At 49.9% G+C, this 26,540-nt stretch overlaps 1 protein-coding gene across 2 annotated transcripts; it reads left to right on the top strand.

Moving 5' to 3' along the window:
* Positions 1–722: 722 nt before the first annotated feature.
* On the top strand, positions 723–26,141 carry LOC122676790 (ILK associated serine/threonine phosphatase). 2 transcript variants are annotated; one of them, XM_043876365.1, is made up of 12 exons: positions 723–917; positions 7,969–8,034; positions 8,497–8,553; positions 11,478–11,597; positions 12,877–13,003; positions 14,095–14,201; positions 14,546–14,639; positions 14,922–15,009; positions 16,357–16,478; positions 22,713–22,832; positions 24,334–24,415; positions 25,894–26,141. In XM_043876365.1, the coding sequence occupies exons 1-12, from the start codon at positions 863–865 to the stop codon at positions 26,032–26,034; spliced, it is 1,179 nt and encodes a 392-aa protein (XP_043732300.1). In that variant the 5' UTR covers positions 723–862; the 3' UTR covers positions 26,035–26,141. The 2 variants fall into 2 exon arrangements, with proteins under 2 accessions (XP_043732300.1, XP_043732301.1); XM_043876366.1 differs by lacking the exon at positions 7,969–8,034 and having other exon boundaries at positions 761–917.
* Positions 26,142–26,540: the final 399 nt, after the last annotated feature.

Here is a 26,540-nt window from a genome sequence, read left to right as displayed (position 1 = left end):
AGAAAAGTTAAACCTGTAACTGGTAAAGAATGAGCAGTCACTCTGATTGGCCGAGACAGAAAGAGGTTTGGTCATTTTTGTGGCTTGGACAATGTTCTTCTTCTGTCTGTGTTCAGACAAGTATGGAAGGGCCTCGTTTTTGCCGTGGATCTAACATCAGAGCCTGATGTCTACGTTTCATGGAACTCTGTATATTCAGTAGAACACTGAGGCCAGCTGTGTGTGCCACGCCAGCTCCCTGATGTCACCGCCATGGACGCTTGTTTTCCCCTCTTCCCCACGTGATCGGATGGGAGCAGACAAGTCCAGAGATGCCTCCTCTCCACCATGCATCTCAAGGGTTCGCTCCAACAGGATTCTGCTTCTCAACCTCAAATTGGCCAGGGATGGCGGGACGGAACCAACGTGAAAACCCGGGTCTTCCGGGTCACCAGGGCTCACTACAGCGGCCCTTGAGCGCAGACTTGTGTTTCTGAAAGGGGCCTTCTCGGAATCCAACGCCCATGTCCAGAGAAAACTTGAGGAGCCCAGGACAGGCGCGCGCGGGGAACATGGCGCCGTCGGCCTCACTGTCAGCAAGTCAGCCGGGTTACCAGCTCGCTGTCGCGGCGGAAGCGAGGCCAGTGCGCTTGCGCGCCGTCGCCCCGCCCCCGTCCCGCCCTCACGCAGGCCTCTGGGGCGACAGGGCCATGCCGTGCGCCGATTGGTGGCGTTCCGGGCCCGCCCTCGGGTGATTGACGGCTCCCGGGCCGCCGCCGCCGCCGCCGCCGCCGCCGCCGCCGCCCCGCAGCCGCCGCAGGGTGTGGAGCCCGCCGCCGCTCGCGGGCTGCGCGTCTGCCGCAGCCGCTGTCCAGCCTCCGTCATGGACCTGTTCGGGGACCTGCCGGAGCCCGAGCGCTCGCCGCGGCCGGCTGCTGGTAAGCGGGCGGCCGCTGGGCTGGTGAGGGCCAGCAGGGCGGGCGGGCGGGCGCGCGGGAGGGCGAGCGCGGCCTGCACCGGCGCGGGGAGCCGGGCCTCCGCCATGTTCGCTGCGCAGGAGGAAAGGCCGCGCGCGGCCCGGCGCCCTTTGTGCGCGGCCGCTTCCCCTCACGGGAGCCCCGCGCCGCCGGCTTGCGTCCCGGCCGCCCGCCTGGGGAGCTCGTGGTCCCGGGCGCTCTCCCGGTTCGACGTTTCCTGTGCTTTGTGTTCTGTGTGTACCCCGGCGATTGAGGTGGTCCCGGCTCGGCTGCTCGTGATTCTGAGGCTCAGAAGAGAGGATTCGTTCTCTCTCCGTCCTCCGATCTTGTCTCAAGACTCGGAGTAGTAGTTGTTGTTCCCTCTGGGCCCCGGAAGTCCCCTCTCCCCAAAGGGAAGACCATTCGCCCGGGTCCGCTCCCCACCCCTGGCTGCCCCCTGACCTCGGCCGCCGTGCGCGTCCCGGAGGCCGGGGGTGGGAGCTCCACGGGGTAGCCGTGCGGGGACCACCACGCCTGGTCCTCTGTCCGGCGGGTTATAACCGCTCCCAGGCTGAATTTGGCAAGACCTGTTCACGTTTTCAGGTGCAAGACATTCAGCTGGATGCTGTGGTTTAGGACTTTTTTTTTTTTTTAATTTCCTAGTCTAAGTCGGTGGCAGGAAACGTGGAAAACTCTTCAGAACACTTTTCAGATTCCAGGCCCAGCTCAGCCCCACTCAGCTTGCAAGCCCGGAAGGTGGGGCCCGGCCTCTGTGTTACGAAATCCGCAGCGGATTTTGTTGGACAGTCCCGGAGGGGGTCTGGAGACCCTGGTTCGGCAACTGCTGTTGTCCTAGGGGCATACGAAGATGACTGACACCCAGCGTTTGCTTTCTTTCAGAGAAGCCGAATTCTGAATGCGAGTGGTTGACATCGAAAAGGGACAAAGTTAATGACTGGGAGTTGCTCAGTGCCCGGGGAAAGGGGTGTCTGTGATCCGTGAACGGAGAGTTGGTTGGGAGGTGGTGCTGGACTCGGGCTTCCAAAGATGGATGGACTTGTAATTTGCAGAGATTCTAGGCAAGGGAACAGTGTGCTTTGGGGGGAACGTTTGGTTCTCTGGTTTGCCTGTGCATGCAATGTGGAGAAGTAGTGCGACCTGCGACTTGGATCCGTGAAGAAGTCTCCCAAGAAGGGGTTGTTCTGCCCTCCGTAGGGCTTGGATTCTGGCATGTCACATGTGGACGCCAGGCCAGTCTTAGGAGGCCGTTAGTCACAATAACGGCACTGTTAATTTTCCCGGCAGAACATCTCATTTTGTGGGTTGTTCCCTAGATTTCTTTTCTAGATTGTTCTCGTTGTGGGTGAAAACTCTGGCTTGTGTATGCAGTCTTTTTGACTCTATTGATGGAGGATAACTTCTGTCCGAGTGTGTTTGGGGCAGAGTTTGCCTTAGCAGATGCACCTGTATGCCTGTCATTTTCTTTAATTGCCATCACTTTCTACCTGAAATTAATTCGGGTCCACTCAGGTGGAAGGGACCCCTGAATGATCCAAAAGTTGACGATTCTTTAAGTTGGTGCCTGGAAGGACATACCCAACCCTGGCTGAGACGACAGGGTGGCAGAGGTGCTGCGTGGTGTTTAAAGCCGGGCTCCCTCAGGAGTGGATCAGTGACCCGCCTCCGGCCGGTGAGGAGGGTGCTGGCACTGTCACAGGCTCTCCTTGACCGAGTGTGTTAAAGGCAAAGAAGGCATGCCTTCTGAATTTGTTGATGACAGACGCTGAGAGGGATAAGTACCAAAGTGAGTACACAATCAGAACCCAAAGTTATCTTGATAGGCATTTAGTTAAAACCAGTAAGATTAAACTTAACAGGTTAAAAAAAAAAAAGTCATTTGAACAAGAATAGAAACTGATTTTATGATTTTGTAAAAGTACTTTGATTTTTGAAAATGTAAATCAAATGTCAAAAAAATAAATGTCATACTTTTTGTTTCTGAAAAATTGTTGATAACATTGAATCTAGAGTGAAGGAGAGGAAAGTAAAGTTGGCTTCTTGAAGCAGATGGAGAGAGGAGGCTAGACTGCCACCGTCACAGCCCTTAAAGGATGTGCAGGTGTCACAAATTTCTGAGCTAATGCAGGAACAATAAAAAGACCTAATCATTTTCACAGTCCCCCAGCAGAGTTGTTTGGGGCATGTACTCAGACTGGTTTCAAATCCTAATTCTGCCCTTACTGTCTTCTGTGGCTGTTCCTGCATCTGAAAAATTAGTGTTGCATCCTACTGTTAACCACAGGTTAGAGAGAGTGAGTACGTGTGTAGGGGAGAGCAGAGGCTCTGTGCTCAGTACTGATAGACGCTAGTGCTTTGTAGATGTCACTCTATGAGTTAACTTTCACAGCTGTTCAAAAGGGGGGAAAATGCACTCTCAAATGGATTCTGTCAAAACGCCCAGTGTCCAAAGGGAAGAAGTATCCACTCCTGATCATGTCAAGTGTATTCTATTTGGTGTTTTGATTTTTGGTTTGAACATCACATCTAATGTTCCTACACCAAGCCTCTTACTTTTTATGATCTGAAGAAAAATATGGAAAGAATACAATAAATGTTTTCAGATTTTGAGCTGAATTAAGGGTTTTCATCCCAACCCTTAACAGGTTTTGCTTGCTGAGTGAAATCAAGTTTCTAATGTACAGTATACATACTTACTTAAAAGAGGATGTGTATTTGTTCGTATCAGATGGAGATGGAATTTCTTTGCTTGTTCGATCTCTAAGTCGTGTCGGACTCTTTGCAATATAGTCATTAAAATGCTGATTGATGTCTTTGAATATTGATAGCTTATATTTGGTAGTTGAACAAGTTAAAGGTGTCTTGGTTTAAAGTCATTTGTGTCGTAATCTGATTTCAGTTTTATAGGGTGGTTCTTTCACTACACCAGTACACTTTAAAACTGATGGTCTGCTGTCGACGACTAAATAAATACTTGCTTTGCAAGGCACCCTCAAAATATTTCTTTTTATGAAATTGGAGATCAAAATATAAAATAAAGGCTAAGATAGTAGAAAAAACTTGCACTAATTGTAAAACCTCAGGGTTAGTAAGAAAAAACTTAAGTCATAAAAAAATTAAAATGGATTTAGCTATGTAAAAGTAAAAAGTTTTTGCAGCCAAAGTAGCACAAAGGCAAAAGACAAACTGAGAGAAAATAGTTGCGGTACCGTTACTAAAAGTCACTGCCCCTGGTAAGGGAAAGGCTCAGACAAGTTAACAGGAAAAAGAGGTGACCCATTAGAAAAATGGTCAAAGGATGTATCCTGACAGTTTACAGAGAAATGCAGGCGACCCATCGATGGGAATTGGTGCTAGCTTCCTCAGTCACTGGGAAGGAATAGCAGGTCACTGGTGTACCATGTTTTTCACTGGTCAGATTTAAAAATTGGCACGATGGTAATGAGTATTCAGAGAAATGGACATTCTCATAAAGCATATTGAGAGTGAAAGTTACCACAACTTTTTTTGGAACACATTTTGGCATTTGTCAGATTTCTTTGTTTACTTTCTTACTAGCAGTCTGGCAGATAAAATGAGCTTATAAATCCCGGGTTGTTCATTACGGCATTATTTGTCATGTAATAAACCAGAATCACTCCACATGCCCATCAGTAAAGGACCCGGACAAGTGAGTGGCAGTGCTTCCGGTGTATTGTAGGATAGTGGGCGACTGTTGGAAAGAAGCCTTAGACCCAGTGTGCTGGTCTGGAGCGTGCCCTGATGGCTTACATGAACAATGATATGTGTAGAGTATTGTATATAATGGTGGCAGTGGCTCATGGTAAAGAATCTGCCTGCAGTGCAGGAGCCGCAGGAAACACAGGTTCGATCCCTGGGTTGAGACGATCCTCCAGAGGAGGAAATGGCAACCCACTCCAATATTCTTGCCTGGAGAATCCCATGGACAGAGGAGCCTGATGGGCTACAGTCCATGGGGTCGCAAAGAGTTGGACACGACTAAAGTGACTTAGCAGTAGCAGCATTGTATATAGCGTACTTACACCTTTTAAAAATTAAAATGAACATCTACGATTCAATTCATGAGCATAAAGGGAAATGGAAAGTATACACTAAGGTGTTATTCTGGTGGGGATAGGTGGAGCAGTGGGCCTTTTTCTAATACATCTGTGGTATTTGGAAAACATACACAGTTGTCTGTCACTCTCTGCGGGGGATCGGGTCTGGAGTCCTCTTCATATCCCCAGATCCGAGGATGCTTAAGTCACTTATATAAAATGGTGTAGTACAGTTGACCCTTTGTATCCATGGATGAGGAGGTCAACTGTGTTGCATTTATAGTTAAAAATTCAGGTACAAGAAGCAAGTTAGGCAAAATATTTAAGGTTTCTGTTGCTATAAGTAGCAACTTTTTGCTAACCTGAAAATGATCAAGAGTATTTTTGTCAGCATAATATGTAACTTTCAGTAGACTTAGCTTCAGAATGTAAATAACTTTAAAAAAAAAATCAGATGAGATTAAGTGTCATGGAAAACCTGTTTTCTGTCTCGTTTCTTTCTTTATGAGAGTTCTTGTATTTAGAACTCAGGGACCACTTCTAAAGGTAAGGTCAAAGTCACACTTAGTCCAGTGATTGCAGCCCCAGATACTTTGAATTACTATTTATCCAACACAGAATGTAAGGTTCTGGCTAGGGAACCAGAAGTTCCCTTTATAGCATCTGTGATGTACAGATTGTTTTTAAAGAATCCAGATGCAAACTATTTTAACTTTGATCCTTACGATGATGCAAAAAGGTACTCCAGAGATCTTATAGAGCCTTAGGCTTATCTTTGGGGGGTTGTATAAAAGGTAAATGATCCTTGTGAAGTTCCTGTAACAGCGAGGAGGCAGTATAACACCTCACAAAGAGCATGTGCTGGGAAAGCAGGCTATCTGCGTTTCAACCTCCATTTCTCACTGGCTCTTCTCTTGGACAGTTACTTAAGCAAGTGCATCAGTTTCCTCATCAGTAAGTAACCATAATAATAGTACCCACCTCATAAGATTATTATAAGAATTCAATCCATGAAAATATGTAGAGCACTAGAGTAGTTCTTGGCAGGCAGTGAACGTTAATTATCATTTGCATAAGCCATTCTCAGTTGTGGCCAACAACACTCTGAGATGATCTCACTGTGTTTAATTGCAGTACCACTCAGAATATTCTAGAGTGATAGAGAGCAGTTGAGGTTCACGCCATTCAGCAGGGGAAGAGAGGCTATTCTCTGGGGCTGGTGGTAGGTGTGAGGCACTCTCTTAACTAACTTGTCAACAAAGGAGAGCGGCCGGGCTAGTGCTGAGCTGGAAACCCTGTTATGAGGAATGCTTGCCAGGACCGAAAATGTTTTACCTGGGTAAAAGAGGATTCCCCCCATTGGACACTGGATTTGGAAAGACCTGGTATAGAGAGGTAGTTTAATTCAGAAATTAAAATCTGGCCCTGCATAAGTGGAGGGTTGGTTGCTCTTCGGGTCGGCCTCCTCCCAGCAATGTCCCTCTGTCCCAAGGTGCCTCGTGCTCTGACCCTGCTGAATATAGTGCGACTGTTCTGGGTCATCCTGTTCGGTCTGAAGTCTGTTGAAATGGACATGATTATGCTTAGACTAGTACGGTTTGAGTTCCCTTTGGAAGTAGCCTGCTGAAATATTAGTGATTCTTGTAAGAGGAATAGTACAGTGAGTAAATGGTTATCCTGAATGCCTTTTAATGTTCTAATGCTGTTTTTGGAATACTTCCCATAGAGTATGTCACTTGTGAGAAAAGTGAAACTACTTGTAATTACTTAATGTCTTTATGCTAATCCTAAGGGAAAAAATTATAATTTAAAGGAATAACTATTTCCTGTTTGTGTTACGGGTATAAAGCAAAAGAGTTACTTTTTGTTAAATTAGGAATTTATCAGGTATTTAATGTACTTCTGACCTAAAGACCCCTAAAGAAATTTATTTCCTTGAAGTTTATAAATTTTGCTTAAAATTTTTAGTTTTTAAAAAAGTAGAGTTGATACCTAGCTCGTTTCTAGGCAAAAAGACAATATGGATGAAACTTTCGGAGCACACATATTGAGTAGGTTTTTTTTTTTTTTTTGAGTAGGTTTTTAATTGGGTGCATTTCTGTACTTGAGCTCTGAGGAACAAGATCAGTGTGTTCGATCTCAGAGGACGTGGACATCCACATCTTCATCTTTAGCCCGTTGTTTCCCCCACATTCCTGTGGGCTGGTTCGTATATTTTGTAACTTCAGTAGAAATTTTGAGGAAAGCTGGAGAAGGAATAATGATTAAATTTTATGTGGAAAGGGATAATTGAGTATAAAACATTTAAGACAAGTACTTCTGTTAGGTAAATCTTTAGGTTTTTAAGTAGAAAGATTTCTTAGCTTTCTCCTGAGTTTATCTTGGAGTATCTGAAATTCCTCATTTTCTTCATAGATATTTATTGAATTGGGCTCTGTGCTGGAGATACCAGGTTAAGACAGATTCAGACCTCTCACCGTCTCTCTGCTTGTGTGTTTAAGATTCTGCTTGGTAATTAGTTCAGAATGTTATTGAAATAGGATTTTTTAAGATCGGTAGATCTTTGAAGAGTCCCTTTATCTGGGTACCGAGATAGAATTATTGTTTTGCTCTAGAATCAGTTTTTTCTTCTCAGGATTCACTCTTAAAGAAAGGTTTTTTAAAATTTGTTCCTTTCAATACTGAAATTAGCAAGAATACTTGTTTTCCTTAAAACACTCAGTAGCCCTTAAAATTCCTATTGGATCATCTTCATTGCTTGTATATTGACTATAACTGTTGGAAACAAATGTCCATATTAAATGACTGTTGAGAAAGTATTTTTGGAAACGGTTACTCTGTCCAACAGAGAGGAGAAGATTTGAGTTTAATAGCTGACTTATCTCAGAAGATCTCCCCCTTCGAGCCCCACCTGGCCAGTGTCCAAGTGCTCTCTAAGCAGGTGTTCCGTGTTCTAGGGAAAGAAGCTCAGAAAGGATCTCTGCTCTTTGATGGTCTCCCTCCGGCCAGCAGTACTGACTCAGGTACAGTCTCCAGGCTCTCCCAGGTGTGTGTCAACGTGTCATCCTGGGATTGTAGTTGTCTCAATCTTTTTCCCTTTCCCCCATTTTCAACACACAGATGTTTTAGGTGTTGGACTGTCTTAAGTTTTGAATCCATGGCATCAGGTAAGGCAGAAAAATCCGCTAGTTGCTAGCCCTGAGAAACTGCGTGAAGATATTGAGCAGTGTTCTCTGGTTCATCTGAGCGTCTATTTTACTAGTGAAATAAGACTGAACTCCAAGGCAGGTTTTCTGTCTCCTTTGAAATGATGAGACTTAAAGTAGTTTCAGGACGCTGTGTGCACAGTATGAGTTGCCACTGGATTGACACGAGAGTTTTGAGTTTATTTCAGTGACCTGTGTAGGTATCCTGGTGGGATGGATTCTGAAACTGGAGCCCCACCCTGGTTTTGTGGGCTCACTCGGTGTTTTGCTGTGTTTCAGGCTCTGGGGGACCTTTGCTTTTTGACGATCTCCCGCCAGCCACCAGTGGCGATTCAGGTAAGTGGTAGGGAAGCTAGTCCAGTGTGCTGATGGAAATAACATAATGTTTTACTCTTACATAAAGTGTATTTATTTATAGCTGTAAAAAGCCTTAGGATGACAAATTATAATACTACATAAAGTTTATTAAAACTAAATAGATACCAGAAATTCCCTGGCGGCCCAATGGTTAGGACTCAGTTCGTTCACTGCTAGGGTTCAGGTTTGACCCCTGGTTGGGGAACTAGGTTCCCGCCAAAACGAATAAACAAACAAACTAAACTCAGTAGATACCATCAGTTGGGAAGCAAAAAATTTACATAAATACTGCGTCACTTTCTGGTGATTATTTTCTACTCCTTGGAATTTTAAGAATTCGGTTGTTTATTTTGACCTTTGTTATTAAGGTTCTTTAAAAAAAAACCTGAGTCTGTCATTCTGGTTTTGCTTTGTTATATTCCTGACAGATCCAGATGTATCCAGCAGAAAAGTATCTGAATATGTGAAGTACTTTCCACATTTATATGTGAAGTACTTTTCACATTTCACACTGAAAAAATATTTTCAGTATCCCTGATAAATTAGTCTTCTGTTTTATACCACTTACAAAAGAAAAAGAATTTTGATCTTTAAGTGAAGTTGGAATGACACTGCTTTACTGACTGGTACAAACCGTGTGCAGGAATTTGAATTCTTGAGATTTAAGACCTTAGTTAATTAATTTCCAGCCAGTGCTTTTATGTTCGTTCTCAACATTCTTTTTGTTGATTTTATTTCATTTTTGTCAAGCCCATTAACACTGGCTCTACTTGTTTCTGTAAATGTTTAACTTCTCCTTTTACATCCCAACTGAACAGAAGGGGAAAACAGAGCAGATTCCTGTAGGTTGTCATACATGATGAGTCTGTTATTCCGTCTGAGTACTTCTCACATGGAACCTCCCCCAAAGCAGGGTGGGGGGGGCAGGGTGGATGTGGCAGGGTGGATGCAGGCTGTCCTTTCTCATATGTGAGTATCTTCTAGTGTGAAAAAACCTTCCTTATGTTGTCAGATAGAACTCTTACTGCTTTTCAGGTGTATTTTTCTGTATTATTAATTAATTGCTACTGAGTCATTGGAATTAGTCTAACCAAGTATGGATTAAATTAGTATTTTTCCTATATTTGGACTTCCCAGGTGGCACTAGTGGTAAAGAACCCACCTGCCAATACAGGAGATGTAAGAGATGTGGGTTCAATCCCTGGGTCAGGAAGATTCCCTGGAGGAGGGCATGGCAACCCACTCCAGTATTCTTGCCTGGAGAATCCCATGGTCAGAGGAGCCTGGCTGGATATAGTCCCTAGACTCTCAAAGAGTCAGACGTGACTGGAGTGACTTAGCACACACACATTTCTGTATTTAGAAAAAGTATCACAGTCATATTTCACAAGAATTCTCAGATTTTCAGGCTGTGTCCATACAAAAAAAATTACAGCATTCTCATACAATTTACCCTAAAACCTTCCTAATAAAGACCGTACTCTTAGTTATAATGAAAGTTAAATGTGTGCAACTAGGGCTCTTAACAGATTCAGTTAAAGAAAGGAGGGTTCAGGATAGTTATGTCTTAGTTATCCTCAGGGCAAAAGGCAATAAATTAATAGCAACTTAGAAGACTTCAGCACCATTATTAACAGGGTTTGTAGAATCCAATCTTGTATCCAATATTTAGGATTTCTTGAGAAGACATACTTTTCTTCTCAAGCAGGCCAGAGCCATTTACAAAAGTTGACTACATTCTAGGCTGTAAAGTAAGTCCTAGTACAGAATCAATATCATATGTAGACCACTTTCTCTGATTACAATGTAATTCACTTTGAAGGCAATAACAGTTTAAAAAATTTCTCTGTTTTGCAATTTAAAAGAAAGGAAGTTTTTTTTTCATACACATTTGGAAAACTGGAACACAAACACTAAGTGGCAGGAGGCTAATGGAGAGACCATTGAGAGATCCATGGCATTGTCCTAGTTAATTTGCCTTACCATGTGGGGTAGGATGTGTGTGTTACACTGTTGCAGAAATCTGTCCTTTGCAAGTAACTGATTATTCTTGAAGGCAAGAATGTTTCCTTTTTCCCCTCAGTACTCAGAAAGGTCTGGCAAAGAGTAGTTGTATGAATAATAAATGGTTGTATGCTTTTATACCTACGTGCAGAGAATACTTAGGGCCATTCATTGGACACTTGATGGACCAGGGACTGTGATGAAAGCTTTACATACGTTCTCCCCATCAGTTTTAAACAGCCTTCTGAGAGGACAGTTTTCTCCCTGTTATGGATGAAGGAGCTGAGGCCGGCAGGTTAAGTAACTTGCCTTAAGGGTACACCCCTTGTAAGTGGCAGAACTGAGACTTAAAACTAGACTTTGTCGTTCCACAGTGCATACTCACTGCAGGTGCCCTTAGTTCTTAACTTTGACTAGACGTTCATCCCTTTGCAAGTGGGAATGGCTTCAGCAGTAGTGTTCTGCCTTTCAGGATACAGACGGTTCTTAGAGCCTGATATTGGTCTCATTTTAAGTCCTTGTTGGTTTTTTTGAGCTGGTTCAGGATGTTTCACTTGGCAGGTTTTGGAAAATGTATACATAAGGGCTTGTGGATATAAAATACCATGTGTGTGCCATAGCCCCAAGGTATGAATGTGTTTTTGCCACTGAGAAGCCTCTCACGTGTCCCCCCGAAGCCTTCTGAGCAGGGCCTGGATTTTAACTTGTGGCCCCCCTCTGTTGGCACCCAGGGCACTGCCCCACCCCTCAGAGTCATGGCCATGACCGCTGAGCCTCCCTCTCTCCCAGGCCTCGCACGAATGTCCTTTCATCTCCGAGGGCTGGGAGGGGACCAGGTCTGCTCGGGACTTAACAGTCTATAGCTGTGTTTCTGTCTGGTTTTTACTTTATATTTCCAGGTTCTCTTGACACTTCGATATCCCAGGTGGTAAAGAATGAAGGGAAAGGAGCAAAGAGAAAAACCTCTGATGAAGAGAAGAATGGCAGTGAAGAGCTTGTGGAAAAGAAAGTTTGTAAAGGTTTTCAGACAGTTTGAAAACAAATGTATTAGACTTCATATTGTAAGACAACCCAGAGCAAAATCAAGCTTAGCTTTCCAGTGATAACACTTCCTTTCTGTGTCTGTGTTTAAGAAGTGGATAGGGTTCCCTGTTTGCACACGGATTTCCAAGTTCACGCGTGCTTCCTCACTCTTTGCTCTCCATGCGCTCCATCTCTTACTCACCTTCAGTCAGGTAGGAAACCTGCCTTAGTCCTTCAGGGGTTAGAGACAGGTTTACTTGGCTGTGGTTAGTGTATGGGTCCCCAGTCTCTCTCCAACCACATGTCCTTGCCCTCCGCCTGTTGATTAGTACTTGGAATTCTGTGAAGAGCTCGTAGGCAGCGTCCCAAGAGATGACCTGACGCTGGAAAGAGCAATTGAAATTTCTTGTCAGCTTTGTAAAGTGTCACAGTGCATGAGGAATAAGTGAGGAGTATCAGCTAGAGAGAAAGCTGACGTTCTGGGTTTTTACTGACTGCACCAGCCAAGCAAGCCACTTGGTCGCATGCCATAAGTGATCTCCGGCGGAGGCTGCGGGCTCCCGCGGAGGTGTGTGAGGATGCAGGTTTCAGCGTAGCTTGTCACTGCCTAGAGCCTGAAGAGCGCTGTGCCTGCCAGCAGCCGCCCTTCAGGAAGGACATCTATCACTGACGTGGCTCTCAAGTGTCAGAATATGAGCTCCAGCCAGCCATTAAAGAGAAATTTCTGCACCTCCAGTGAACTCCCTTTTTCCTTTTCCTTCCTCAGTTAAAGTAAAAGCAACTGATCTTTCCATTTGTTCAGTCTTCCATCCTCAAGCATGGAAACATATTTCCAATGTGTCCAACAGGGCAGTTGGGATAAACTACTTACTTGCATTTCTCTAAACTAGATTTTTCCGTCCTCATGAAATTATTGACAGACAAGATTTGCAAGGAGCTCCTTGCCCTGGTTCCAGTCTCACTTCTGTGGGGTGACAGCACATTCCTTGCTCTGGTGCTTTGACCAAGTGCTCTCTTTGGAGGAGCCGTTCTGTCCTGACTTGCTGTCGGCTGCTGTCTCCTCTCCCGCTGCTCAGCCTTGCAGAGGCCACCCCGATCAGCAGTGGTCTGCTTTCTGTAGCAGACTTGCCACTTGTAGCAGGGAGATGCCTGGCAGGGCAGCTCTCGGACACTGCTGGGTAGAACAGCCACAGTTCCCTCTCATTTGCTCTGGGACTAGGGCGTCTGGAGAGAAGGGCACAGTTTTGTATTGGCTTTTTGTTCTCCTTTCCGTAGCCTCTTCGGTGATCTTCGGCCTGAAAGGCTACGTGGCTGAGCGGAAGGGTGAGCGGGAGGAGATGCAGGACGCCCACGTCATCCTGAATGACATCACTGAGGAGTGCCGGCCCCCCTCCTCCCTCATGTGAGTGCCCTGCTCTGGCAGCCCGGGTGGTGTAGAAGTCTGTTCTGATGCTGGCACAGCAGTGAATGGCATCAGGAGAGCTGGTGCGGTAGTGAGGGCCCAGAAGGAGACCAAAAAAGCGGAAGACAGACTGTGAAATTTCTCCTGCAGTTGCATACAATTAAAGTGAAGGAAAAGGTATGGAGGAAGAGCCCTTGTCACCAAGAGCAGGAGTTGCTTGGAGTTGCTTTTAGAGCCAGGAGAGGGCCTCTGGGGAAGCCTCGGGGGCACGTCTTTTGGGAACAGATTTAATTGGGGGACACCAAGCCATAACTAGTAGATGCTACACTGTAAGATTCTGAGTTATAAACCACATATGAGAGGCATATGTATACATATATATCACATTATATATAATATTATATATTGGAATATATGTACACACATAATAGAATATCAGTTAGCCATTAAAAAAATAAAATTTGCTGTTGGCACCAACATGGATGGGCCTCAAGAGTATGCTCAGCAAAATAAGTTTATTGTTTCATGGCTCATGATGTCCCACATTGAGAAGGGATTCTAGAAACGTTTGAGGAAAAGAACAGCTCTGCAGAGTAAATGTCATTTCTCACAGCATATTTGTTCTTTCCTTCTTGAAACAGTTTTTTAATGCTATTTATGTATGTGAGTTTTTTGGCCAACTTGAAAGGGGAATAGGAGTAGGAGTGGTGGGGTAGGCTTTAAGAATCTGATATCCGTCAGAGTTTGAGTAGCAGTTCTGAAACTACCTGTCCTCTTACAAATGTTCTTGACTGTCTTGGATCAGTAATTTATCTGTGTTTATCTGTGTGTTGGTGTTTAAAACTAAATCTGCTGTAAGTAGAAAACTAAATCTGCTGTAAATAGAAAAGAGTTCTGAATATTAGTGAAAAATCAGAGTTAACAGATCTTGATTTTTGAAGTAAGTGTGAATTTTTAATTTTAAAATGTCATGGACGTTACTTCAGTATTGTCTCAGGTACTGTTACTGCTTGCTGTTCGAGTTAAAAGCTTTAATGGAGAGGAGTAATCTTTGCCTGAGGATCTTGCTGACTCTCAGTTCATTATTCCAGCACTCGGGTTTCATACTTTGCTGTTTTTGATGGACATGGAGGAATTCGAGCCTCAAAATTTGCCGCACAGAATTTGCATCAGAACTTAATCAGGAAATTTCCTAAAGGTGAGGCTCAGAACTCAATCTGTTCGCGTTCATCTCGGGGTTGGCTCTTTGTGCTGGTGAGTGAGACGTCACTGGCTTTAAAAGAATCCTTGATCGAAAGAGCATGGCTTAGAGGGGGTGGCGCCGAGGGGAGCAGGGGCCGTGCAGCGGGCCCACTGTGGAGCTGCTTGTGTCTCTGGGCGATGGCACCTCTTGTCTCTGTACTTGGGAGGTTACTAACACCTCCACTTACAGTGGAGGAAGCACAGCTTGTTCTTGGTCATAATGCAGAAACACAGTGATGGTGGCGGGAGGATAATCTTCCTTCCTTAAGACTTTGTTTTCTTTCCTGCCCTCTGCAATAGGAGATGTAATCAGTGTAGAGAAAACCGTGAAAAGATGCCTTCTGGACACCTTCAAGCATACTGATGAAGAGTTCCTTAAGCAAGCCTCAAGCCAGTAAGTGTAACCACATGAAGACCTGTGGTGGAGGGGGCGTGTTGTTTTCCTACACGCATCTCAGGCCTTCCAGTACGGTTTAATGCTAACGCTTGTTGTCCGAAAAACTCCTAGCACGAAGTAAGCTCTTAAAGCTTAATGAAATCTGAATTAAAAAAAAAACACGTATTAAAGAAACCGTCCATTTTAAAAGCAGGACACTTCCGTTTCAGCTCTGGAAGTTCAGTCTCAGAGTGCTGGCGCGTTGGTGGTGACTGTGTCTCTGATGTGTTTCCCCCTCAGGAAGCCAGCCTGGAAGGACGGGTCCACCGCCACGTGTGTTCTGGCCGTAGACAACACTCTGTACATCGCCAACCTTGGGGACAGTCGGGTATGTGGCTGTGGTGCCGCCCCCGAGACAGCAGCACGTCCGAGGGGACTGTAGGCAGCACTGGTGAATAAGGCCACGGTGGCGGGGTTGCTACAGGGGGCTCTGTTGCAGTTAAAAGTTCTGGGTCAGGGAATGGCCGCTAAACTGGAGGCTGTTTGTTCTGGGAAGACTTATACCCTATCTGTCAAACAGGTACAGAGCTGTAAGTTGGAATTTAATTGGCCCTCAAGTAAAACTACTTATATTTAAACAACTATTTGTCTTCATTTCTTTGTCCTCAGATAGTAATGAATGAAAAGTATTAGCCCCTGCCTCTCCAAATTATATAATTTCAAAATAACTCAACAGCTGTGACTGGAAGAGTGCTTGGTGATGGGATGAATGTCCACTGAGCCCAGCACCAGGGCTGAGGGAGAAAACCTGGCTACTTCCCACGACGACAGCCTGCGTCACGTCCCAGCTGTGAGGCTGACTCAGAGCCAGAGGGCGGGCTCCGTAGGGCCTGTGTGGTCCCTGCTGCCTCCCCGGCCAGGAGTGGACGGTCGCCTCCCTTGCCGCCTGCTTGTCAGCCAGCCTCCATGCCCGTGCAGCGGTCACGGACAGAGTGACCTTCCCACTCTTAAAGCATCTTCAGACACGGACATAGCCGCTCCCCACCCTGTTGCTTTTAGGGTGACTTGGGATACGGGGCACTGGGAGCCGCGAGCATCCCAGATGAAAGCCCTGCCCCAGTGGGGTCTGTGTTGGGGTGACCCTTTAGTGGATCTCTCTGGTGGGACTGCCTCTTGTACACGGGCGTTTGGACCAGAGGACTTAAAAATAGCACGTGTATGAATTAGCCAGAAAGAGAGACTTTGGAGTCAGACCCAGTTTGAGTCCTGGCCCTGTTCTGTGACTCCAGGCCTGATGCTTATCCTCTGGGCCTCAGGCTTCCCCCTCCGTAGAATAAAAAGTTTGTCCGGAAGTGACCACCCAGTAAACACGGTGATGGGAACACGCAGACGTGTGCTTGCTCAGCCCACCAGATGGGCCAGTGTAGACTCGGGGAATGGTAGCGCCTAAAGGGACCTCGGTGCTGTTTAGGGACCTCCTTTTCACGTCACAGGTGGGAAGACAGTGACCTGGTGAGGGGAGCAGGGGGCTGTGGTCACTCAGCAGTTCTCTCCCTTAGTGTTTGTGTGTGTGTGACACCACTTTGCTACTTGATACTTCTGACGCTGGACCTCTGAACTCAAGTTTGTCAGCAGGAGGCTGAATCTGAGAGTCAGTTGTTAACTGTGCTCTCCCCTGGCATTGTTGGGCGCTGGGCTTGTTCAGTTCACACCTGGTGTCCTCTTGTCATCCCAGGCAATCCTTTGTCGTTACAATGAGGAGAGTCAAAGACACGCGGCCTTGAGCCTCAGCAAGGAACATAATCCAACCCAGTATGAAGAACGGATGAGAATACAGAAGGCCGGAGGGAACGTCAGGTACCAGAGGGTGGCGGGGGCTCCGGGAGGGGCCGCTGTGGACGCGCGAGAGACCTCCGCGGGCGGGCGCTCTGCCCTGTGCAGTCTTCAGCGCGATGAGACTGCCTGCGGTCTAACTGGGTGAAGCCGAAGTAGGATTTCACGTATGTCCCAGTGGGAACAAACAACGTGTGCGAGAAACATGCCTCCCTACGTCTGCAAAAGGAGGATTCCTGTCTCTAATTCACGTTCACCATTTGCAGCATCTTCTGTGGTCCTAGGAACTCTCATAAAAACTATTGTTTGTCACAGCTGAATAAGCTACAGTTTGGGCAGTTTCTCCAGAGAGAAAATCTGAAGTGGTTAGGACAGTAGCATGAGCTGATCACCTCTGGGTTTCTGGGGAGCAACTTCTCAGGCCCAGGGGGCGCTCTTGCCTGGCTTGGTCTGCCGCAGTTGTTTCATCTCTCTTTACATCTTTGAAGACTGTGCCAGCTCTAGTTTGTCATCTGCCATCTCTCAGGTGGTTAAGCAGGGCTAAGGATGCTGCATTAGGAATATCACCAGAGGTCTTTTCTGGTTCATCTTACCGTTTGAGCCCTTTAAGACTTCGTTGCCTGTTGGAGATAAGGGAGAAGTGAGATGCCAGTGTGAGACGGCAGTAGGAGGTGTCATTTCTCTTCTGTTGTGTACTTGGGGCAGTTTTTGTTGTCGCTGCAGGCTGTTTCTAGCTGGTGGTGCAGGGAGGTCTCGAGAGGAGTCAGAATTCTTAGGGTTGGTTAAAAAACTCCAGGGTTAGTAAAAGGTGATTTTGGTCTGGGTTATGGCTGGCTGCGTGAGCAAAGACAGAATTACAGACGGGGTTCTGACCTTGGCCAGTGCCGTGACTGACTGAGCCCCCGTGACTGCTTGTGGGAGTTAATGCCCAAGGATGTGACCCCAGCACTGGTGTTAGTAGCATCACCTTTAAAATTCTGCATTTGCCTGAGCTCCTTGAAAAGATTTTGACATTAGCATTCCTATGGCTGAAAGTAAGATCAGCTGTATTGCATTTACTTCCTGTTTCCCAGTCTCCATTTATTAAGCACTATGTGGACTTAGGGTGTGCCCCTCAATTTGGAGACGTGAGTGGGGGTGCTCAGAGACAGGAGGGGTGACTTGTTCCGGACCAAAGGGCTGGGCTGTGACCCACCTCCGGCCCAAGGCTGGGGCTGGCACGCTTTTACTTTTTGTCCATGCCCTCTCACTTTCATTATTAAGATTTTCAAACATGCAGAAAAAATATTAAAATAGTAAGCATTTAAATATCTACTACCTAGATTGAATAATTAACATTTTGCCATATTTGTTTTGTCTGTTTATATGTGTGTATGTGTGTGGCTGAACTGTTTAAAAGTTAGTTGCAGACATAACATCTAAGAAAATAATCATTCCTTAGTTTGTGTTAGCTTATCTTAACATTCCATCTGTGCCCCCATTTCCCCAGTTGTCCCCGGAGTGTCTGTGTTGGACACCAGGGTCTGGTCAGCATTGGACTCGCGTATTTCCATGAAGAACCATCTCTGCTTTGGCTTGGATCATGTCCCTAGTCAGCCCTTGGATAGGGTCACCAGCACTGTTTTCTCATGGTGTCATTTGAGGCGCCTGTATGTTACATCTCATAAAGCAGAATGTAGGTCTACAGGCTGCTTTAGATTCAGGTTACACATTTTCAGTAAACGTGGGGGATTTGATGGGGGATGCCAGGCGCTTCTAACTGCCCCCGTGTCAGTAGCCGTGTGCGATCACTGCTGGAGATGCAGGCTCCGTGCTGGCCACCATGCGGTAGCAGATGGCTCTGGAGTGGAGGGCATGTTTCCGTGTGTGTCTGCCGGTAGTCTGGGGAGACCCACTCTGGCCCCTTGTGACTGCTGCCCGTCAGCCTTTCAGCTGCCGCTTTTAGCACCCCTCAGTGATCTTGTGTGAATCAGCCACTTCACAGCGCCAGCAAAGCGGACCACCGGCTTCTGGCTGCTCCTGCACGTGGTAGCAGGCAGCCTGTTAGGAGAGGCTCTTCTTCGCAACAGGGGTTGAACCAGCTTCTCCCTGAAAGCAGGGTATGTGTTGAATTCTTCCATCACCATTACAGAGTGGGAGCCACCCACTCTTGTGGAAACTGGTGTTTTTCTTTCCCTTCTCTGCTGCTTCCGTCCGCCTTCCTTGCTCCAGGAGTCACTGCAGGTGGGTTTCTGGACCCCGGGCGCTGACTCCAGCCGTAGAGGCAGGGTGTTCCTGCTGCTCACGTGCCCTTTGTGGGCCGCGGGAGGGAGCGCCTTCCACACGGCTGCCTGTCTTAAAACAGCTCCATGTGCTGGGGCTGCTGGCGTCAGCTGCAGGTTCCTCAGTTCACGTCTGTTCAGGACAGAACCAGGACACACACACGTGTGCTCTCTGTAGCCTGTGAGCTTAGATTGCTACTTCTCATTCGAATTGAGTGTTTATAGGGCTTTCTCTTAACTTCTTTGAGTCAGTAGTTGTAGTGTCTTTTATCCTGAAAATCTTGGTTCCTGATAACACCGCATATTTATTTGCCAAAATAACCTTTTGAAATTGAATTATCAGCAGCATCACTATTAATGAACGTGAGCTCCCTGTGGCTCTCTTGTCTTCGTCTGTGTCTCACTGAGGATATACCGAGTATTGTGTGTAAACACGGAATAATTATTTTCACTGCGGTTTTGTTACACTTGGCTTGTCATGATTATTAGTTTCATTTTGTTTTCAACTTCAGGGCTTTCTTACCCTCTATTATGAAGCATTTACATGGCGAGATAGGAACCCTGGTGCACTGTTGGTGGGAATGTAAAATGGCACAGCCATTGTGGAACACGGCTTGGCAGTTCCTTACAAATTAAAACTAGATCTACCATCACAACATTGTAAATCAGTGCTTTAAAAAGAATAAAGATAAAAATTACATAGACCTGCCATGTGATCCAGCAGTTCCAGTTCTGGGCCTATATGCCCCAGAATTCAGAAGGGGATTTGAACAGACAAGCGTGCACCCATGTGCATAGCATCACTTTTCACAATAACCACAAGGTGGAAGCAACCCAAGTGTCCATCGTTAGATGAAGAGGAAACAAAATACGGTCCCTCCATGAAATGGAAACACTATACAGCCTTGTTAGGTAGGAAATCCTGTCACATGGATGAGCCTTGAGGACATTTTGCTAAGTGGAGTGAGCCAGACAGAGAAGAGCAGACACTACATGATTTCATTTATATGAGGCCCCCCAAGTGGTCAGAGGCCATCCAGACAGAAGGTAGGATGGGGTGGTGGGGGAGGGGAGCTGGTGGTTAGTGGTCACAGAGTCCTGGTGGGGGGATGGGAAGGCTTGGAGATGATGGTGGTGATGGTTGCACAAGACTGTGGATGTACCTAATGCCACTCAACCGTTCGCTTAAAAGTGAAAATGAAGATGGCAAATATCATGTCACATATTTTTACCATGATTTTAAACATGAAGAAAGCCTACATTGAAAAAAAAAAAAAAAGAAAGCCTACATTGACATGGTCAGCGATCTAAAATACAGAGCAGAGAGGTGCTTCCAGGTCTCGTTCTCTTCACCTTATCTCCTGAGTCTTGCCAGTGTGTCTTACAGAGACACGCATATCCACACATGTGTTTTTATTTTCCTGCTTTGTTACACTGAAGGGTGTGGACTGTACGTGCAGTGCTTTACGCTGCTCAGGAGAATTCCTCGGAGAAAGTGAAGACAGCTTGATGTTTATTTTACGAGGAAGGGAAGCTTACACCTGTAGCATCTGCTGTCGGGTCCAGAGTGCTGTGTGTCTGGGACAGTCTCTGATGACAGGGAGACAGTTCTGGAATCAGGTGCAGTCCTGCCCTGTAGCACCCACCCTGCTGATACTCCAGACCTTGGCATTTGCCGTCCTGGGATGGTCAGAGGAAAATGGAGCTTCCACCTCCCAGCCTCAGCTTTGCGAGCCTGTTGAGACCACAGTGTCCCTGGGCCAGAGGCGCTGTAGTCAGAGCAGGTTCAGCGGGCAGCCAGGGTGTTGGTCTCTGTGGCCCTCTCCCGTTGTGAAGGATAAACCGGAACAAAACACCAGCAGAAACGGTGCTGCAACCAGCGGGCTTTGGTGCCTGTCTTGGCGCCAATAGGACAGCCGCTGTCTGACTGATGGGCGGACGGAAGGGAGACGGGAAGGACACTGCGTGGAGCAAATTCGCAAGTGCTAGAAGGCAGGAGCCCCGGCCTGTGGACAGCAGGTCCCCAGGGAAGGCAGACTGGCTCGTGGGCTGGGACTTGAACACCCACTCCCTGCCCAGCATGGTGGTCTCAGGGGAGAACTTTGAGCACAGTGGGAGAAGAGCGGATTCTCGGCAGTTTGCTGGGGGAGAGGCCGACGCAGAGCGTGCAGCGTCCTGTGTTGCGTATGGGAAACTGGCTGTGTGTGGAGGGGCTGTCGAGGAGGCTTGGGGCGGGCGCAGTCCGTGACCCACATGGCTGGTTCCGGGCAGCCCTTGCTGGGAGCGGTCCTGTTGGGCTCGCTGGGCACAGAGGGCAGGTGGTGTGGCTGTGCTCCCATGACGCACAGCCCGAGTCGGCCTGGGCCTCTGCAGCCGGCTGGCGCCCGCACCACACACATCTCACACAGCCTGTTGCGCCGAGTGCAGGCAGAGCGGCAGCCAGCCCACCGGGTCGGCTTCGGAAGCGCGAGTGCGCTCCGAGTTGTCCTGGTGGTACCAGGGTCTTCGGCCTGGCCACTGCGCACAGTCTTATTGAAACAAGCTGGGTCTGTGACTCAGGAGGAGGAAGTGTGCCCAGCCCCTCGGCCCTCACTCCAGAAGACGCACTCTGGTCCGCGGGCTCCAAGCTGCCACCTCTGGAGGGCTGAGGGACCCCCGCGCACTTCTTCACCCTCAGCTCTGCGCTGGCGCCCTTTGCTCCCTCTTGCTTTTTGTTCTGCTGTCTGTACCTGGGAAGACTGCTCAGCTGCTCACAGATACCAGCACAAGTCTCTGCTGCTGGTGACCTGGCGGTGGCCACCGGGAGGGGGACTCTGAGGGCCAGTGAAAGGCCGGGAGCCAGGCGGGATCCTGACACCGGCGGGCGGTTCCGGCCCCTTGGGCGGGTGGCTCACTTCCAGGGCGCGCTCCCCGTTGGGGAGCCCCGTGGTGATGCGGCACCTCCGCGCACAGCTCTGTGGCTGGCTGAGCTCTCTGGAGCCCCTTGTCGAGTGTGGCGTCTCCTCTGGCCTCACACTGAGAGCCTGGGTGCTGGGCGTTGGAGCTGCCCAAGGGGCAGAGCGCGCACGCCGCCAGGATTGTCCTTGGGAGCGGTGGGCATGGGGCTGCTTTCCCTACCGACGGAACTAACTGGCTGTCTTAGGCCCTGCAGTCACCTTCCCCTCTTCTGAAAGTAGAATGAGTGAAGGTGTAGTGGTGCCCAGAGTTCTCCTGTTTATATTTAAGTCATTAAATCATGTTCATACCCCAAGTAAAGAACACTTGCTTCTGAATCAAGGAATAGTCACTTGCAGGTATTTTCCAAATCTAATTAGAGTGAAATGCAAAATATCCCTGTATCTCAGCTGTTTCTAACTCTGGTGGTTTTAAAGTGAAAGTCGCTCAGTCGTGTCCAACTCCTTGCAACCCCATGGACTACACAGACCATGAAATTCTCCAGCCAGAATACTGGAGTGGGTAGCCTTCCCCTTCTCCAGGGGATCTTCCCAACCCAGGGATCGAACCCAGGTCTCCAGTATTGCAGGCGGATTCTTTACCAGCTGAGCCACCAGGAAAGCCCAGGAATACTGAAGTGGGTGGGTAGCTTGTCCCTTCTCGAATCAAACCAGGGTCTCCGGCATTGCAGGCAGATTCCTTACCAACTGAGTTACCAGGGAAGCCCCTGTGACTTTAAGGTACAAACGAAGCAGACAAAGCCAGGTCCGCACCCAGTCACTGCCCCTGGGCTGTGGGCAGACCCGCGGGTCAGGCCTGGTCGGCCCCGAGCCAGGCCGAGGGGGCGCTGCTGCCACCAGCTTGCAGGCGGCGGGCCGCTGACGACCCGGGACAGGAAGGCTCCACGCAGCGCTGCAGTGCTGTGTGACTGGCGGCTGAGGGGTGTGGGTGCCACAGCTCACGTCCTTCACTCTGGCCCACTTCTCTGCTTTTGAGGTCAGGGTCTGGGTCCTGGGCCCCTGGTCTGCCAGGTGGGGTCTGATGTGCCTACCCCTCGCTGCAGGGACGGGCGTGTCCTGGGCGTGCTGGAGGTGTCCCGCTCCATCGGGGACGGGCAGTACAAGCGCTGTGGGGTCACTTCGGTGCCGGACATCAGACGCTGCCAGCTGACCCCAAACGACAGGTAGGCTCTCCTGGGGCACGGGGTGGCCGCCTCCTCTTGTTTCTCTTCCGACTTCTTCCAGCTCGCGTACTGAACCTGGGGTGGCGAGAGGGCGGGCGGCCATGTCCTAGGCACTGTGCTGGGCCCTCCACGTGCAGGGATCAGTAACATCCCAATCTGCTATCGTGGGTCCAGTCTGACTACACATGAACACATGCACAGTCCCGTGTATCTTAGGGCTGCGGGCTGCTCCGGGAGCCTTCAGCCGTGGCGGGAGGGAGACACCCGTGTTGGGGACAGCAGGGCTTTCCCGCAGGGGACACACACCAGGGTGGTGCAGTGGGGTGGGGTGAAGGTGTGGCCACCTGACGCCACAGTGGGACGTGGTGGCAGGCACTTGGACGGGTTGCAGAGGCTTGTGTTCTCTGCTGAGCAGTCTGGGGTTTAGCTCATAACGGGAGAATCGTGGGAGGTTTTTAAGCGGAGCCAAACTAGGAAGAGATCTCTTGTCCAGCCTCTGTTTCTGAGCTGCTTGAGAATAATGCCCTGTGCCTGCGGGAGAAGGCCTCCGCAGGTCAGTGCGGAAGGTGGACGGGGCCCAGGGGCCTGTCAGGCACTGGCGCACCAGCCTGCATCGGGGGTGTGGGCGCTGAGGCAGCAGCAAGGGGCCAGGAGGCCAGTGCTGCCAGGGGCGCCTTTCTGCGCCTGCCTCAGCCCCTCGGGTCACATTTCCACCTGCTCCTCCAGCTGCCCAGGTGACGCCTCGGGAAAGTCTTTCGTTGCCCCTTGAGACCAGGCCCCGTGTGGTCCCTGCTGTGGGAACCCCTCGCTTTGCAGCAGAGCAGAACCCCTCTCCGGGGTCTTTCACCTCGGCGGAAGGGGCTGGCAGTGCTTGGGCTGGGGCCCTGCCGGGTCCCAAGCACAAACCATGTGCCTGTAAATGCTTGCTGAGTGAGTGCCCAGTCAGAGGTGGAAAACCAGGACCTGGGTGTTAAAATGAGGAAAGAGGCGAGCAGGAGGACCGGAACTGTCCCGCCCCTCCGTCCCTGCTGGAGAGCCTCCCCTCGGCGGTCGGGGGGACTTTGAAAGGGACGGAGGCCTGTGTTCCAGCAGGGAATGCGGAGGGCTGTCCCCCTTCATATGGGCAGTGAGTGCTTGACATTCCTCAAGTCCAAGCGTCCGTCCAGTTTGGGAAATGGCCAGAGGCCTGTGTTGACCGACACTCACCATGTATTTACCGTCCCACCTGATGGATCTCACGCAGTGATGTTCCTGGAGTCTGTCTGAGAAACCGGGATTGGGTTGATCCCTAACTTCTGGTGAACAGTGTAGTCTCAGCTTTGATGTATACCGTCTCACACAAAATACTTTTTAAGTGCCTTTAACCTTGATCTCGTAGAAGTTAAATTGGTTTAAAAATGTGTAGCTTTTGAGGAGTTGGCCAAATATATTTTATCTCTATTGCCAGGCCATTTTGTAAAGTTTGTGCTAAAACCCATCTATGTTTTTCTCCATGTTGTAGGTTTATTTTGCTGGCCTGTGACGGCCTCTTCAAGGTCTTTACCCCAGAAGAAGCCGTGAACTTCATCTTGTCCTGCCTGGAGGTGAGCACTCTCACAAGGGGGTGGGTGCCTGTCGTTCCGGCTGCCCTTGGGCTTCAGAGGAGAAATCCCGGGCCCCCTTCCTCCCCGTGTCCCCGTGCAGTCCCGGGCCCCCTTCCTCCCCGTGTCCCCGTGGGGAGCGGGCCCCCTTCCTCCCGTGTCCCTGTGGGGAGCAGGCCCCCTTCCTCCCTGTGCAGTCCCGGGCCCCCTTCCTCCCCATGTCCTCGTGGGGAGCGGGCGCCCTTCCTCCCCGTGTCCCCTTGCAGTCCCGGGCCCCCTTCCTCCCCATGTCCTCGTGGGGAGTGGGCCCCCTTCCTCCCCGTGTCCCCTTGCAGTCCTGGGCCCCCTTCCTCCCGTGTCCCCGTGGAGAGTGGGCCCCCTTCCTCCCCATGTCCCAATGCAGTCCCGGGCCCCCTTCCTCCCCATGTCCTCATGGGGAGCGGGCCCCCTTCCTCCCGTGTCCTCGTGGGGAGTGGGCCCCCTTCCTCCCCGTGTCCCCTTGCAGTCCCGGGCCCCCTTCCTCCCCATGTCCCCATGGGGAGCGGGCCCCCTTCCTCCCGTGTCCCCGTGGAGAGTGGGCCCCCTTCCTCCCCATGTCCCAATGCAGTCCCGGGCCCCCTTCCTCCCCATGTCCTCATGGGGAGCGGGCCCCCTTCCTCCCGTGTCCTCGTGGGGAGTGGGCCCCCTTCCTCCCCGTGTCCCCTTGCAGTCCCGGGCCCCCTTCCTCCCCATGTCCTCATGGGGAGCGGGCCCCCTTCCTCCCGTGTCCTCGTGGGGAGTGGGCCCCCTTCCTCCCCATGTCCCAATGCAGTCCCGGGCCCCCTTCCTCCCCATGTCCTCATGGGGAGCTGGCCCCCTTCCTCCCGTGTCCTCATGGGGAGCGGGCCCCCTTCCTCCCCGTGTCCCCTTGCAGTCCCGGGCCCCCTTCCTCCCGTGTCCCCGTGGGGAGCGGGCCCCCTTCCTCCCCATGTCCCAATGCAGTCCTGGGCCCCCTTCCTCCCTGTGCAGTCCCGGGCCCCCTTCCTCCCTATGTCCTTGTGGGGAGCGGGCCCCCTTCCTCCCGTGTCCCCGTGGGGAGCGGGCCCCCTTCCTCCCCATGTCCCAATGCAGTCCCGGGCCCCCTTCCTCCCTGTGCAGTCACGGGCCCCCTTCCTCCCCGTGTCCCAGTGCAGTCCCGGGCCCCCTTCCTCCCTATGTCCTCATGGGGAGCGGGCCCCCTTCCTCCCATGTCCCCGTGGGGAGCGGGCCCCCTTCCTCCCTGTGCAGTCCCGGGCCCCCTTCCTCCCGTGTCCCCATGGGGAGCTGGCCCCCTTCCTCCTGTGCCCCCAGGGGGAACGGAGCTCCATCCAGGACACTCACCGCTCAGTTTCTCCCACGCCCCCCCACCACAGGGACTTTGGGGTAGTCGTCCCTCGGGGGTGCGTCTCAGGAGTGGTGGGACGCGGGTCCCTGTTCACTAGTGCCCCTTCCCCGCTCGGCAGGACGAGAAGATCCAGTGGCGGGAAGGGAAGCCCACCGTGGACGCCCGCTATGAGGCCGCCTGCAACAGGCTGGCCAACAAGGCGGTGCAGCGGGGCTCGGCGGACAACGTCACGGTGATGGTGGTGCGGATCGGGCTCTGAGCGGGCGCGGCCCTGACTGTGAGGTTCGCTTTTGTGTTGTGCACATTATGTGTTTCGTGTACTCCTGTGGGATGCCCATGGCTGTAAATAAAGGTGTTTTTTCTAGACTTCTGAGTTATCTTACTATGTTTTGAGCAACACTTGACCTTTCAGAGGTCGTATTTGCTTTTGAACGTGTTTTGGGTTTTCCCTTGTTAAAGGCGTTACAGGCCTCTCGGATTGGCCAGTAGTCATGGCCGTGACTGCTCACCGCGCAGCGCTTTGTAGTTTAGGGCACCTTTCCCGTGCTGCCGCCCCCCGATAACTGGTGGGGAAAGTGGCATTTCACAAGCTGGTGTTTGAGGCGGTGACTGGCTTAGACAGGCGAGCGCCGGAACCCAGGGCTGCTGGGGGCGCTGACTGCCTTCAGCCCTGCAGACGAAAATAAGGTGACAAAGCATTAGCGCAGCGTGAGCCCAGGCTCCACCAGGAGGTCAGGCTGATGGCTGAGGCTGTCGCCCTGCAGG

Source organism: Cervus elaphus, chromosome 20 (assembly GCF_910594005.1).
Source record: "Cervus elaphus chromosome 20, mCerEla1.1, whole genome shotgun sequence".
NCBI lineage: Eukaryota > Metazoa > Chordata > Mammalia > Artiodactyla > Cervidae > Cervus > Cervus elaphus.
This window is presented reverse-complemented; position numbering and strand designations above follow the sequence as displayed.